The 16,684-nt window shown below is 41.1% G+C and overlaps 1 protein-coding gene across 3 annotated transcripts in view; it reads right to left on the bottom strand.

Annotated features, from left to right (window-relative positions):
- cd99 (CD99 molecule) overlaps positions 1–9,538 on the bottom strand; it is a 33,252-nt gene extending 23,714 nt beyond the window's left edge. For all 3 annotated transcript variants that reach the window (XM_084346800.1, XM_084346799.1, XM_084346802.1), the window contains exons 1-2: positions 9,423–9,538; positions 8,470–8,502 (exon numbers count right to left, since the gene is read on the bottom strand). In XM_084346800.1, coding sequence (XP_084202926.1) covers positions 8,470–8,502; positions 9,423–9,483 — 94 coding nt within the window. In that variant the 5' untranslated portion in view covers positions 9,484–9,538. The remainder of the gene's footprint in view (positions 1–8,469; positions 8,503–9,422) is intronic.
- Between the last annotated feature and the right edge of the window lie 7,146 nt (positions 9,539–16,684).

Here is a 16,684-nt window from a genome sequence, read left to right as displayed (position 1 = left end):
TGTGTCACTTGTCAAGGCAGAAAACTACATTCAGAAGCCACATCTCATTTTTTCCTTTCACTCCTGTCCTTCCTCTCTTGTGCCAATACAAAATGCTAAAGCTAAGCTAAAATTTGCAAAAACAATACATTTCTTCATTTTTCAATGTGTCATTTCATGTCATTTTTTGACGTACTGGCTTGATGAGCATCACCAGATTTTCTTCTAAGTCAGCCCTGCAATACATGTTAATTTGCTTTTTGAATAAAATACACAAACCTAAATGTTGATCATTTTTGCAAACATCAGACCACTTTTGTCTCTTTGATGGTTGTAAAATGCTTACAGGCCAGCCCAACCTACATAAATATATAAACAAATAACATGAAAATCTAAGGGGGAAAGCCCACTACTTGGAATATAAAACAATAAACAAATGTGCTCCTACAAGCCCCAGGGAAATAAAATGTCAAACTGAAGGTGTATAGGGGGGGTTAGGTTTTAAGAGGGTTCAAGAATAAACCCAGTTTCCTCACTAGAATGATGTGGGCAGCCAAGAAAACACAATAGGGCCTAAACAGACCAGAGTTTCTGGCTGGCAATCTAAGTTCTTTCTCAGTGGGTCAGGGACAGATTCAGAATGAGGGTGAGAGCCACCTGGGTGTCATTCCCCACATCTTTAAAGCCTTCACAAAAAGCCTATCAAACCCTGATTGGCTGGGAGGGGAACGCCCCAAGCTGCTTCCACTCCTCAATCAGGAGTCAGTCTCCACCCTGCACACATGTGATCTGAATCCCCTGCAATTAGTCCAGAGGGATTTGAAAATCAGCCCAAAACAAAGAAAAACAGCAAATCTTAAACAATTGGACTGCTACTGAGTCGTGTGTCCCCTCCTGTAATCACTCTGCACCCCACCAGGGGGACCCATTCCCTCAGTTTGGAACCACTTTTTTAAACCAAATGATATGGTTTACTATTTATTTCACTGCAAATGAATATACACAAATGTTTACAGTATGTGATCATCTTTATTGATTTATGAAGTGTAATAAAGCATCTTCAAACAGAGTATCCCCCACCAGTCATCATCACCCTGCCATCCTTATGTATCACAATCCCTGCATCTAAATTACATTAGTAATTATAATAGGAATGAAAGAAATAATACATTTCTGATGAGTATATAAATTGAAGTTTTATAAATGTTTATTGAACAGGAAAAAAGGAATAAGATGTCCAGGCGTATTCAGGAAGGCGTCATCATCTGACTCGTCCTCTGCAGGTCTAAAACAAAAGCAAGGTTCAGACAGTAAAAGTGAGCCGAGAGGACGGATGAAAGGAAATCTGCTTCTATGAAGGAGTGATCCGCTATAATCAGAAATTATTTTCTACTCACAGATCCTCCTGTATCTCCACACTCAGCGTGTTGGCCAAAAGCGAGATGAGGTGCGAGGCCGCTGCTGCTGCTCCAGCGCCTTCAGCAGCTTTTCTTGCATTTCAATGATTCTGTTCAGCTTTCGGTCCATATCTTTCAGGATAACTGAGGTAGAGTCAAAGAAAATGTCATTCATTTAGGAATAGTTGACAATACTGTCAAAGTAAAACTGAAGTAGCGTCATTTCAGATCAGAAACATGTTTGAAACTTTGTAATGTAAATGAACGACCAGCAGAGGTGAGGTGTGTGGACTCACCTCCTTCAGTGGGGCAATCAGTGGGTTCTGTTGGAACAATATTGAACACAATGTGTCATATGTCAGGGGCTCTTGTATGAAAATAAGGTTGAATCATAAAAATATGCCAGACTGAATGAGCCAGAGCCAGCTAGGTCTGGAGGAGAGGGTCGGGTGCAGAGGCAGACCCTCTGGAGGAATAAACACCCAGAGTCACATCAGACTTTTAGGATTGAAAAAAATGAGTTACGGGAGTGTTTGATCTGGATTCAAACACACACACACACACACACACACACACACACACACACACACACGCACACACACAAACCATTGGTGCGTGCTGCTGCTTGTTGGCTTTCAGCTAATGTATAGAAAATCTATCAGGGGAGAAACACTGTCATATTGTGCACCTCATGACCTTTATAGTATACTTGATTGCAGTTACAGTTGCATATTTCTCCTAAAATGAATTAAGTAAAAACTGATCACACAGTCAACCCTGACCCAATCTTAAAGCTATCCAGGATGAACGTTCATGAACATTTTGCCAAATGTCAATGTCTCCTGAAGCTGTGAAAAATATCAAAAAAGCCTGTTTGAGAAATAGAAAAATATTTTAAAACAATGTCAACACCCAGCTTGAGATCCACTCCCTTCTTTAGTTACAACACACGATGCATCCCATGATGTTGTAAAACTCAGGAGTTGAGTTTTCACCTCTAAGCTGGAGGAAACAGGGATCTGTGGCTGCTAATGGAATATCACGGTGTGTGTCCGCAAACACAGCCATTATAAAATGTTGTCCAGCCGATAGTCAAAGACATTAGTTATCTTACTAGTAAGAAACCTCAATGTGTCTGAATACTTCCAGTGTGTTTGCCTTATAGGACATGAAATTGCCTCAACATTCGCTGTGAAACGCTTTTTACATACAGCTGATTTGTTACAATTCGACGTTAAGATGCATCCAATGACCCTTCAGACTCACCACGCTTCAGCTCCCTGACAGTTGTGGAGTTACAGACAAGAAGGCTGCAGAGCCAAAGACGGCATTTGGTGGATATTTGACGGATATTTTTAAAGAAACCTGGGAACAAATTCCCCAAAACGTAAAGCTGCAACATACAGAAATGTAAAGTTTCAACATATCCATGGTTTGCATAAAGGTAACATTGCCAACATTAAAGGATAAGTACCGTTTTTTACAACCTGGACCTTATTTCCAGCAAAAGATATGGTCATTTACTCACCCAGATAACTTTGGTGTCATTCGGCGTCGTTCGGACGAAATTAGATCCAGCGTAGCGCCGATATATCCATATAATGCGAGTAACGGGGCACCGACACACAGCCTCTATATAACGCATTATCTGCCACGAAACTAGTTCATTTCACTAATATTTTGTTACGATATGCTAGCGCTATTAGCCTCTGAGTCCGGGCTCGTCCGTTATCAACATCCGGGGTCAAACTAGCAGCAGCAGCTACAGGTAAACAAGGCGCGCTGTCGCGGGTGCGCGCGCAGCTCAGAGACGACATCTTCCAGGTCAGAGGTAGTAGCTCAGCCTACAGACCCCGGATGTTGACAATAGACGAGCCCGGACTCAGAGGCTAATAGCGCTAGCATATCGTAACAAAATATTGGTGAAATGAACTAGTTTCGTGGCAGATAATGCGTTATATAGAGGCTGTGTGTCGATGCCCCGTTACTCCCATTATATGGATATATCGCCGCTACACCGGATCTAATTTCGTCCGAACGACGCCGAATGACACCAAAGTTATCTGGGTGAGTAAATGACCATATCTTTTGCTGGAAATAAGGTCCAGGTTGTAAAAAACGGTACTTATCCTTTAAGTCTGACTATTGTGGGGTTAGTAATACAGTACTGTGCAACACTGCCTGGATGTTCAGTATTGTATACTTATCTTTAATAACTTGTACCTTCCACAACATTCTCATCCACTGAGCAGCAAATATGACAGATCAGACATAACTGCTACATAAGACAAACATATAAAACAGCCAGATGGATCTTCCACAAACTAAAAAGCTGGTTTTATGAATGTATTATTGCTGATGTGTGATTAGCTGCCATTGAAACAGAAAGTTATAAAAGGCTCTAGTCACTTAAACACCTGCGTCCGTCTTAAAGTTTACCATGAAGCTACGATCCAGGCTCCAGAACCAGAGGGGACCCAAATGTGTGGCAGTGAGTATATGTTGGTAAATAAGCATCAGTTAACCAGAAGTGAAAATGAAAAGACTAGTACGAAGGTATGGAGGACTGAAACAGCCAAAATAAAAAAAAGGTAATTATGCCATTAAATACACTGGAAAATTATAATAAAAAATATATAGGCATAAGTAAATTTTCAAAATACAACAATAAATCTGATGTGATGGGAATTATACAGTTTATCTTAATTCAAAACTGCATCAATCCATCAATACTGTATGTTACTATCTTGACCTGGGTTTAATGTCATTAGTCTTCATTCTTTTTCAACAGCTCTTTAACTGCAATGGTCTATACAGCACTTTTAGCAGATCTTTTAGCATGAAAATTGTCAAAAAATATATATTTAGAGAGATAAATGTAAACAAGCTTTTAAATAGTAAAAACATGAAAGCATCAGTCAGACACTATCCAGCAGTTTTACCTGGGCCAAACGCATCCTCCAAATCAAAGCCACCTAGAAAACACAGATATGTTAAATCAGTGGGATATATTCATTGTCGGTTTGGCTCTGCATATGTAAATGGAGAAAATCGAAAAAAAAGCATTAAAAGAGCTGACTTACCTCCTCCTCCATCTCCACTCTTTGGAGGCTTCACAGCAGGCTTGTCAGGTTTGGGCGTGGGATCTGTGGGTACAGAGATAGTGTCAGCATTCATAATTAGGTAAACACAAAAAGAAAGCAGATACATTATGGAGTGTGGCACCAGACAATGTTTGCATGGGGCTAGGATTTTGTCGGCAAAATTTAACTGTCATCAGCTATTTAACTACAGCTCCATGTTAAAAAATGTCTCCGGTTGTTATTCTACATTCTGTTAAAGGGTCTTAAATATACAGCTGATGGCTATTGTGAATTAAAATAGAAAGCATATGATATTTGCACTTTTATGTATGAATTGAAAAACTAGCATTAAAAACATGAAAGCATCAGCAATGAAGACTTCACGCTGCTCAGACCTATTATTAGTTAGAACCATACATCATATTCATATCAGAGAGACATTGGAACAGCTTTACCTGGGTCAAACACATCCGCCAAGTCCAGTCCAAAGCCACCTATAAGAGACACATACACAAACTTTATCCAAGTGATACTGACATTCCCTTCAGCCCCACCCCTTCTTTATGTTTGATGAATAAAGTAGCAAACTAAGATGGTGAACATGGATTGCATTAAATATGTTTACATCAGCATGTTAGCATGCCGACAAAATGTAATTTATATATCTATAGTGTCATTTATCTGTTTTTTTATTCATTTTTGATTTGGACATTGATGTTCCATATCCACATTGTCATTCTTTCTTGAGTATGTAAGCATTCTGACATTAGCATTTAGCTCAAAGCAGCACTGTGCTAAAGTAGAGCATGGCTGCATGAGATTGTCTGTGTAATGTGTGTTTCAAGTATATGTGGAAATTTTGGAGTAACAGTGTATACTCTAGTCACGAGAATTCATTCTCAGGGAGTCCTGAGTATCTCCAGAAAAGGCGAGGGAATTTGGCAACACCTTAACAGAAAGATCTCTCTTCAGGCCACATCAACTGCACACTCTCTGGACTGAGTGTGCGTTCATGTAACAGAAGACAGACAACCACAGGAAGCTTTGCCACTCCAATGCATGACAACATCTGGGTCGTGGTGTTATTGTGGTTGATGCAGTGAACAGTATGACTGTAAAGTTGGTATACAGTGTTGCATGGACTTTATAGACAGCAGTCACATCTAAGTTATATTTAGATGTGAAACCTTGAAACGAGCCAATGGTGAAAACTGGTGAAATGACCATACCCCTGATACTACAGCCTGATGCGTTGGTTCAACTTTGATCCTTGCATATGTACAGGCCACAGCTTTCTTTTAGGTTACTGCAGAAAGTATACTTTGATAAAAATCAGGATTAAACGCTTCCAAGAAAGCCTGTCTTTTTATTAATAGATATTATTCTGTAACAGGTAAAAGGATACAAACCATCAGTTTTAGGCTTCTCTGGGGCCTTCGGCAGATCTTTGGGTTTTGCAGGTGTTGGTGGGGCTGAGGAAGGAAGACAATAAAGCACAATTACTATCTGACAACAAGTTAACATTTATATCCAGCATCAGTGTCATCTTAGATTTCACCTGGAAACTATCGTTTTTCACAGCAGATCATAGCCAAAAGTAGCAAAACTAAATCAGTGTTGTTACTTGGTCACACCCAGGACGCCAACCCCAGACTCGTGGGGGAAGGTCATGGTTAGGACCCACCAAACCACCTGGACCACCCCCCTGTTTGTACTCTTCATACTACTGCACTAGAGTGGATCTTTCAGACATGAGGCTACAGGGGTAACCACAGCGTCACACAGAGCTTCTATCCAGGCTGCTGTATCTGACATATTGGGAGTGAGAACGGGCTTTTCATAGTGAGGTCCAATACAACGGCGATATCTCCATCTAAGAAAAAACCCAACCCCTGACTGTGATGTGAATGAAAGCTCAGGAACAAAGCTAGTGAGTGGATTTAGATGATTTTTATTGACTGTTTCAAAAGGTCTAGACTGAAGTTCCACATCCCCTTCAGGTGCTTCAAAGATATGTATCGCTGTATCACATAAACCTTGTATCTGCTTGTTCCAATACTTTACAGTGTGATGCTTATGCTGACTGGCTTCTCTATAGGGTTGGGCTTGTTTAATGGTCTGCCTCAAAAGAACAAGTGAGTCAGGTGTTCTTTACTACTTCAACCAAACCAGAGTTGCTAATTGTTGGGACAGCTGGATGGTTTTATTTTGTTTCTATCGACTTAATTTAAATTTCTAAAAACAACTATACCTTTGTTGTATAGTTTATTGTGTTGCTTACTTACATTATCCCAAATGTTTCCAATAGTGTTCAAACAAAAGAAATCCATACGTTTGATCAAGCTAACGGTGTGCTTCTTTTGGTCGTCTGTCACTCCCTCCAGGATAGGGCAGTCGGCGAACTAGACCAAATTTAAGGTGAATTAAATTAAATTAGTATTAATGTTGACTGCTGACTGGAGCTGGAGGGGAAATGTACTTTACTTCATGGACATAACGTTACAGAGAGGAGAGGGGAAAAAGAGGAGAGAGAACCAGAGTCTCTGCTGAGTGCTGAGTTCACCTGAATTCAAACACTTGAATGCATGCCATTGCTCTCTAGTTTACGGGTAATGTACAGCAAGTGATCTGGCTGTTTGGGTGAATAAATAAGAAACACGAATAAACATTATTGATACAGTCTGATGTGACTCAGGCACAAATGTCTGCAGACAAGGTAAACTTTTCAAGTTTAATTAGTTAGTTTTGTTTAGTCTTATTCACCATCTTCCCTCCTACTCTCACAAAATGAAACGCACCCTTACTTTGAGTAAACTTGTGGATTTCTCTGGTTTGAACATTGTAGAAATATTTGGGATAATGCAAGTACCCAATTTTAATGCAGAAATCCTGTATAATATTATCTCCTCTCTTGACATTATGTGAGTCTATTTTGTTTATATATTAGACTTAAACCAGCAAACTTTGGTGGACACACACCTGAGCAAATACACTGTCAGTTGCTGGTTGTAGGGCTGACTGTGACCAGTAGGAAAACTTTCAACACACCACCCAACCCTGACTCTAAACACTCAACAGTGGATAATGACAAATAAATAGATACGTGGACTTCAGACATTAATGAATCATCATCATGCTGCTCCATCACTGACAGTCACTTACCTAAGTCATCCAAAGCATCGGACAGGTCAAAATCTGTATGAGGGAGACAACAACATTACAAATCAACACTGGCTGTAACAGATTAACCTGAGACAACATGACAGTGAACATCAGTTGTTTTCTACATTGAACCAGCTATAGATCATTTTGAACAGCTACAGACTCTGCAGCCACCAGTCACTACAGTAGTATTCTGTGTTTTCCTTGACAGAGGAAGCCCATGTGTTCTGTGTTTGGGTGTTACGAGGAGTTATAAAGGGTATTTGCTGGTTGCTATGACAGTGCTGACAGATACACCGAGCAGCTTTGATGAGTCTTATTTTGTTTCTATCAACTGCATTAAAACTTCTGAAAACAACTATACCTTTGTTGTATAGTTTATTGAGTTGCTTACTTACATTATCCCAAATGTTTCCAATAGCGTTCAAACAAGAGAAATCCATCGGTTTGATCAAGCTAACGGTGCGCTTCTTTTGGTCGCCTGTCGCTACCTCTAGGGCAGTCGGCGAACAAGACCAAATTTAAGGTGAATTAAATTAAATCACCATTAATGTTGACTGCTGACTGGAGCTAGAGGGGAAATGTACTTTACTTCATGGACATAATGTTACAGAGAGGAGAGAGGAAAAAGAGGAGAGAGAACCAGAGTCTCTGCTGAGTGCTGAGTTCACTCAGAGGTTCACCTGAATTCAAACACATGAATGCATGCGTTCACCCTTGCTCTCTAGTTTACGGGTAATGTATATATGACTCCTAACACTTGACAGTGGATAATGACAAATAAATAAATACATGGACTTCAGACATTAATGAATCATCATGCTGCTCCATCACTGACAGTCACTTACATAAGCCATCCAAAGCATCGGACAGGTCAAAATCTGTATGAGTGAGAGAAAATGAACACCATTACAAATCAACACTGACTGTAACAGATTAACCTGAGACAACATGACAGTGAACATCATTTGTTTTCTACATTGAACCAGCTATAGATCATTTTGAACAGCTCCAGCTCAGTACCTATGACTCTGCAGCCACCAGGTTGCTATGACAGTGCTGACTGATACACCGAGCAGCTTTGAGGCATGATTGTCCACTTGTTCAGCAGCTAGACTCTAACTCTAACTGTCTGTCTGCTGTGTACCAGGGATGCAATGATTATAGATTTTGATCATAGTCTAAGGAAAACAGTTTCACAACAATGATTCAGTTATGTATTTCCCAACACCATGGTTGTACAAAAGAACAGTAGCATTAAGGAAAACAGATAGTCGGCTGATGTTTCATAGTCTGTAAAACATTTAAATATGCAGATTTAAATATGTGTTATTTAAAATGTGAGTTGGGCTTAATTGAAATAAAGAGGACTTTGGCCTCGGAGTTGAGTTAACACAGTGTTAACTCAAATAAAAATGAAATAAATCAAATAAAAGGCTTTTTCAGTCACAGACATGTCATTAACCCAACACATCTTTCCTTTCCTTTCCTTTCCTTTCCTACAGCTGCTGCCCTCTCACGGAGTCCTCAGGCTATGAAGAACAGAGCCACAGAGAGCTGAGGCAAACTCATGATGGCAGATGAGGTAATGACCTCAAAACTACTGATTTGCAGCAACTAGAGAGAAACTTTGCAGCTTTTGTCAGGCTGAAACAAAATGTCCTCGGTTAGATAACAGCTCTGGCTGGCACTTCAAGCCTTAAATTAGTCTTTCCTGCGTCCCCTTAAAAGGCAGGCCTTGTAAATACATACCATAACCATAATGTAATCAGTACACAACATACAGTAGAAAGGAGCTTACCTTGTGTTAATGTTCCAGTGAGAAGAAAAAGAAACAGAAGGATCCTTAAACAGAACTTCATGGTGACTTGTTGAGTGGAGTTTTAAGCAGTTGTAGCTCCACTGACTGTCTATGTGTGTGGGTGTGGCAGCCTGTCAGAGGGGCGGTAGCCTACAGGCCTGGATTTTCAGCCCAACCTGGATTGTATTATTTCTTCTACCACACATGTGCACACATACATCAACTTTTTATTAAAAAAATAAATAAGAAAAAGTCTGACCTGCATTTAAAAGGTAATTTCGTGTCCCATTCTCATGTTTTGTTTTGTTTTGTTTTTTATGTCCATTGGGTTTATATGAGCAGAATGATATTAAAGTTGCAATATTGTTCCAATAAAGTGTTACTTGTTGCAGCCGAATTCACCACAAGGTCTTTCTTAACTCATACTTATACAATTCATAGCCTACAATAGCACTGGTCCTTGCTGAGAGGTAAGAAATCCTTAAGTTGACTTAGTTTTGAATGGAGTTTGGCTGAAGGTCGGTACATTCACCTTTCTTTCTACAGTTTAAAGTTGTTGTAGGGAGAATTAACAGCACCAGTAGCATTTGTATGCATTAAGCAACATGTTAGGCCAAAAATACAAAAAGCCACAGCCTCAACCTGCAGACTGGACCTACTGTCATGTGAAAGTCAACAGGAGGAGCGGCTGGATTTAAAGGCGACACATGGTGGCAGCATGAGCCAAGACATTCCTGAAACTTGTGTGCCACCTAGTGTACGTAGGTCAAGCTTCCATCCTGAATTATTGCTTTCAGTATGGGCTCATATCAATGTTTTTTATAGCTGATTTGGAGCTTTTTTTGTTTCTATCACATGTCTTCTTCCAGACCAGTGGGAAGTGACTGTCCAAAACACACATGTATGATTGTTTCAGTTCAGATTTCTGTTCAGGACATTCAAACATGTTCATACATCTTTAAATGCAGTTTTGAGGCAGATATCTCAACTTCAGCAGCACTTACATACACCACTACCTATTTCTGAAGGTTTTTACAGAGGAGTTTGTTCATATATCATTCACAGCCTGATGTACAGTATTTTATCCTTGTGTATTCCTAAAAATGTGGAGAAAATTGTTATTTCTTTTTATGGCTGTTGATGGTATTTCCTGACTTATGGAGCGATAAACAGAGGCATCCAACATTCTCTCTGTAAAAACCTTTTGACTCTTATTCTGATTATGACTTTATCCATATTCAGAGCATTAAAAGTCACACGTCTTCAATGAAAAACACCTCACTCATGTTAAACAGCCTGAAAATGACATCTACAGTGAACTCTGTAAGTAAATCATATCATAAATCATATTTGCGAATTAAATATTTCCCCTGGTGGGCTTTAGCAGTGTAACCACATAAGGTGGTTGTACTCCTTTTTTGTTTTAAGCCGTTTGTTATTTTCGTGTCATCAAGCGGGTGGAGCCATTGGCTAGGGATTGCCGCCGTAGATCTTTTTCTAAGACAGTTTGTCTTGTTCAAGACTAACGGTATATAGGTATAAGTACCCACTGCTAGTATGCACAGAAGACTAGGGTGAGTTTAGATAGTTTTCTATAGGCAGTTCAGCGGGGAATACGTGACGCAATTGCCTGTTGGTGGATCGTTATCGCTCATGTGTATGCAAGGCTTCCTGTGACTTATTCATGCCATCAAAGCGCTGTGTGTGATCTATAATGTTTGGGCTGTGCATGGATGTTTTGATAATTCACAAGTGAACATGGATTTAAGTGGATCTTCTTCATGTCCTGATGTTAACGTGGGAGTTGAAAAACGAAGAATAAAACTCTCTGTGAAAGCACTGGAAAATCAAATACAAACGTTTCAAACAGATCGTCAAGCTAAGGTTAATAAAATTAAAGCTGCTATAAAGACAATTAAAGAACTTATGCAAAATGAAGATAATGCTCCAAGTGTTCAGTCTCATCTTGTAAACTTATCTGTGTTGCTTGAGGATGCAAGCCAACTTCATGAAGCTGTGATTCAGTTGCTTCCTCAAGAGGAACAAGAAAAACAAAACACCTGGTTTTCAAGTATACTTAAGTATAACAGTGGCTTTATGGACAATGTAAAAGGGTGGCTTTCTGATGCAAGTAGACAATCTAGTCAAAGTGTGGCACAAATGAGCACAGATGATGTCGTCACCTTGCCTCAGTTACATCCACCTTACGTTGAACCATTTGATGTAAAAACTAATGGAAATGATTCATCTAAACACTCTGAAAATGGTGCGGGAATTGCAGTGACAGTAGATGATGTTGAACCGAGGGACAGCATTTCCAATGTTGCAAGTAGAACCTCAAAGAAAAGAAGTTCAGCAGGAAGTAAGTCCTGTGTTTCATCTACCTCATCAGTACGTATTAAAGCTGAGGCAGACATGGCGGCCCTCCTTGCTCGCCAACGCCTCTTAAAGGACAAACATGCTTTGGAAGAGCAAGAAGAGCTGCTCAGAAAAAAGAAAGAACAGCTTGATTTGGAAATGGAATTAGCTGCATCAATAGCTAAAGTCAAAGTGTTAAAGGCCTCAGAAGGCTCTAGAGTTTCCAGCATTAAATCTAACTGTCATGTTCCCCGGATTTGTATTTTATTTTCTTATTTCATGTCTTGTCTTCCTGTGTTTTGTGATCACTCACCTCTGTCTCTGTTTCAGGTTCCTGTCTGCCCTGCCCCCTCCTTGTCTGTGTGCACCTGATCCCTGATTGTGCCTCCCTCACCTGTGTCTCATCACTCCCAATCAACCCTGCATATATTCCCCCTTTGTGTCTTGTCTCGTCGCCAGTTCGTTGATTCTCTTCAGATCGCGTCCCAGCCTTTTTACTCACAGTTAAATCATAGCTTTCTAGTGTTTTGGACCTTGCTTGTTTTTGACCTTGCCTTTTGCCTGACGTTCTCTGGATACCTCTGACTGCTTGCCTGTGTACCGAACCCTGCCCGTAATAAACCCTGCTTTTTGAACATTTAACCGTGCCGAGTCGTGCAATTGGGTCCTTGCCTTCACTGTGTCTAGTTCATGACACTAACGGAATGAACTCATATTTGGAGAGAGAACAAAGGAGAGCTCCAACATTGAATGCTGATGCTGAGACATTTGTGCCTGTGGTAGCTAAACAGCCATCTCAGTATATTCCAATAGGTGACCAGCCACGTTCACATTTGTTGGATGCGAGACCTAAGGTGAAAAGGATTGAGCTGCAGTCACAAGTCACATGGTCAAATGGGTTGGAGCCAAAGGTGCAACAAGGTAAAATAGGTAAAATAGGTTGAGTCCTTCCTGAAGAGCGATAGTTGGGTGTCTGGGCCTAAGTTTCTCGTCGAACCTGAAATGAAGTGGCCAATAAATCCTGATTTGTCTGGAAATGTCTCTTCAGAAGATCCTGAGATCAAGACTGTCATCTCCGTGAATGCCATCAAAGCTAATGAGCAGGCGGACATCATTTTTTTGAATGGAGTTTTATGAATAATTTCTCAGGTTCAAGAGTTGGCTGTGGGATCTTGTTGGAAGGAGGAAGCAATTGAAAGCTGTTCTTGCTCAATCTGGCCTGGATGAAGAACAGCTCAAGAAGAAGATAGAAGAGGAGATGCAGAGTGTCAAGGCTCGTGCTGCCCTCGGGCCTCTTTCACTTGAAGAGTTTGACAAGGCAGAAACCGCAATTGTCTGTTTTTGTCAAAGGAAGCGGTTTCCAGAAGAGATAACTAGTTTGCAAAAGGGAGAAAGTGTGAAGAGGACCAGTCACCTTTGCAAGCTTGACCCATACTTGAAGGAGGTGTTCTAAGAGTTGGAGGCAGACTTAGCAAAACAGCCATGCCAGATGAGGCAAAACATCCTGCTATACTGGCCAAGGATCTTCACATTTCTGACCTCATTTTACATCATGTACATCAGCAGACAGGTCATGGTGGACGTAACCACATGTTGGCAAAGTTACGCCAAAGATATTGGATTCCTGGTGCTAGCATTGCAATAAGGAAGACTTTATCCAGGACAGAGTTTCAACCTGATGAGCCTCCATTCACCAGAGTGGGAGTGGATTGCTTTGGACTGTTTGAGGTCAAGCGGGGAAGGGGAACAGCGAAAAGGTACGGTGTCATCTTTACATGTCTGGCGATGAGATCTATACACCTGGAGCTGGCATCATCTTTAGACACCGATTCCTTTGTGAACACCCTTAGACGGTTCATTGCAAGACGTGGTCAGGTGTTCGAGGTTTGTTCCGATAATGGCACAAATTTTATCGGAGCCGAACGTGAATTGAGGGAAGCCGTCGGAAAATGGAACCATGCCCAGATCAATGACACACTCCTACAGAAGGGAATCAGGTGGATTTTCAACCTGCCCACTGGTTCACATCACGGCAGAGTGTGGGAGCGATTAATTAGATCTGTGAGGAAAGTGTTGAATTCTGTCTTGAGAACACAGAATCTGGATGAAGAGTGTCTCTATACAGTCTTTTGTGAAGTTGAGGCTATTATTAATAGACGCCCTATAACCAAAGCATCCACTGATCCAAATGACTTAGAAGCACTGACCCCGAATCATCTGCTGCTGCTCAAGTCCAAACCTGCATTGCCACCAGGAGTGTTTCAAAGGGAGGACATATACTTTCGTTGACGGTGGAAACAAGTGCAGTATATGTCCGACTTGTTTTGGAAACGCTGGGTCAAGGAGTATTTGCCCCAGCTTCAGGAGTGCCAGAAGTGGTAGAGCACTGGACGAAACTTCATGCCAGGGGATGTTGTGACCATCGTGGACAACTCGGCTCCCCGTAATTCATGGCTTACTGGAAGGATTGTGCGGGCAGACCCTGACAGAGGAGGACTTGTGCGTCGGGTCCGCATCAAGACTAGGAGCAGCTATCTGGAGGAGCTAGAAGAGCTGCATTGACTCTGAATATGGACAGTTTGTATTGATTTGGACATTTGTGCACGTGAATGGACTTGGACTGATTTGTATGATTACTGGGATTATTTGCCATAAATCTTAGGTCATGGGTAAGAGATATTTTGAATGTGATGTTGATATCTTGCTAACCTTTTAAGTTGTCTCCTACATGTTAGTAGTTGTGTAATTATTGCCTTAAATAATTAGGGGCCAGAATGTAGGAGCCGTATGTAAGTCTGTGTGTGTGCTTGGTTTGTGGATGTGGACACTGCATTGGTGCGTGGGTAGGGGTGTGTCACTGTGGGCATGTGATCCGTGGTTACTTGTGATTGCACTCACCTGGTCTCATCAGTTGGCGTTTGAACATGGCGAGGGGTGAGCCACGGGGGTGAAATTTTCTGTTGACCGCTGCGCTATCACATCACATTGTGCTTCCCTTTTCCTTATTATCCTTGAACGGACGTTTGTAAACAGTTGGAGCTTCTGTGTGTTGCCTTGATATGGAAATAAAAGCGCTTTGAGAGCAAGAATAAAGCGAAGTGTGCGCGTCAACAATTTCTCCCGTGTTCAGCCCACCACGGCTGATTGTTTTATTTATTGGTCTCAGTTAGCCGTAATAGTCCTGGTGTCACTTTTTGTAAATCTTTGCATCACTGTGTGAATGTGGTCCTGTGTTCACATTTTCTCTTGCTTCTGTCTGTATTCAGAACAATTCTGGAAAAAATGGTCCTGCAAGGCAAGGTCGGGCCCCAACAGGCCAAAAAATAAAATGGGACAACCTTAAAAAAAATATATAAGGTAGGTGCAGGTGTGAATGATGATGTGGAAACTAAATTTTATTTACTTTAACCATGCAAATTAATGAATACTTTGCTGGAAATTGCACTGAGGATTGCAAATATCCAGCGACCGGAGAGGGGGTAGCCGGGACCTCCACCGCTGCCACTTGGCTCTGGTTTGTCCTCATGGACGAGGTGTTGGGACAAAGGCCTTCCATTGCCCCCCCTGTCCTGATTGCCTTGATGCCTGAGGACACACCAAGGCCAAGTGCAGCGGTTGACCAGGAGGAGAACGAGGAGGAGGAGGAGGAGAGCCAGGAGAGAGGAGGAGAGCCAGGGCCAAGTCGGAAGAGGAGAAAGGAGGATGAACTCCTAGAGCTCCTCAGGGAGGACATGATGCTCCAGAGGGAGTCCAATGAGAGGAGAGAGCGCGAGAGCAGGGAGAGGGTGGACAGACTGTTCTCTCTGCTCGAGTGGATGGCCGACCGTTAATTTTTTATTTTCTTTTGTTCAGTCATCACTTTTCATTTATTGTTAATTTATGAGTTCTATTTATTCACTATTATTGTTTATGAGATGTTTTTTTTATTTGAGTAAAATATTTTCACCTGTCATTTGTTGTCCATTCCATTCAGTATTCACAATGTTTATATTATGAACATAATATTAACAAGTCAAAACATTAAACTTTTCTTCCTTCACTTTCTGTCCCATATTGCACCTTCAACATACCAAATATAATTGTTATTCACCAATGGGTTAATGTCAATTTTGCAACGTTGATAATCCAATTCAGATTTGACGCATCTTGTCGTTAATTTTGTACACACAAATGAATGTACATGTTTGATAGATTTAAACCAAAACAGACTTTAATGCATCACTTAATTGAACTGAAACGTAACGACATTAAACAAATCAACCAAATCACTACTACTGTTATCACTAGTAATCACATTTCCATGTGCATTTCATTATTATTGCTGTAATACATCTTTATGTACTTTCATTCCTGTCAACCATCCATTATAATTGAATACATTGTGATCTCGTTGATCTGCTCTGTACATGCGACATCTATTGCACGTCTGTCCGTCCTGGGAGAGGGATACCTCCTCTGTGGCTTTTCCTGAGGTTTCTTCCACATTTTTTTTTCCCTATTAAAAGGGCTTTTTTTGGGGCAAGTTTTTCCTCACTCGAATCGAGGGTCGAAGGACAGAGGGTGTCGTCTCTGTACAGATTGTAAAGCCCTCTGAGGCAAACTGTGATTTGTGAATTTGGGCTATACAAATAAAATTTGATTTGATTTGATTTGACTTGAAATAATTGACAGCAATAGGTTGAGCAGGAGTCCCTGGCAGTGCTGCTGGGCTGGATGGGATGCCACAATAAAGACCCTGGTGTCAGTGGGACATCATCTGGGGTTGTATTCAGGGTGTTTGGGGTGTAGTCTCCACTGTCAACCACATCGTCCATCAACAGGGTTTGCAGGGCTGACTCGATCGACGGCTGCCATGTCACTAAGAATTTTTTCAGAAAGAGGCAAGAATTATGATTTCATAATGT

Source organism: Pagrus pagrus (genome assembly GCF_965226575.1).
Source record: "Pagrus pagrus genome assembly, chromosome: 24".
Taxonomy (NCBI): Eukaryota; Metazoa; Chordata; class Actinopteri; order Spariformes; family Sparidae; genus Pagrus; species Pagrus pagrus.
Note: the sequence above shows the minus strand (reverse complement) of the source record. Positions and strands in the feature narration are given on the sequence as shown.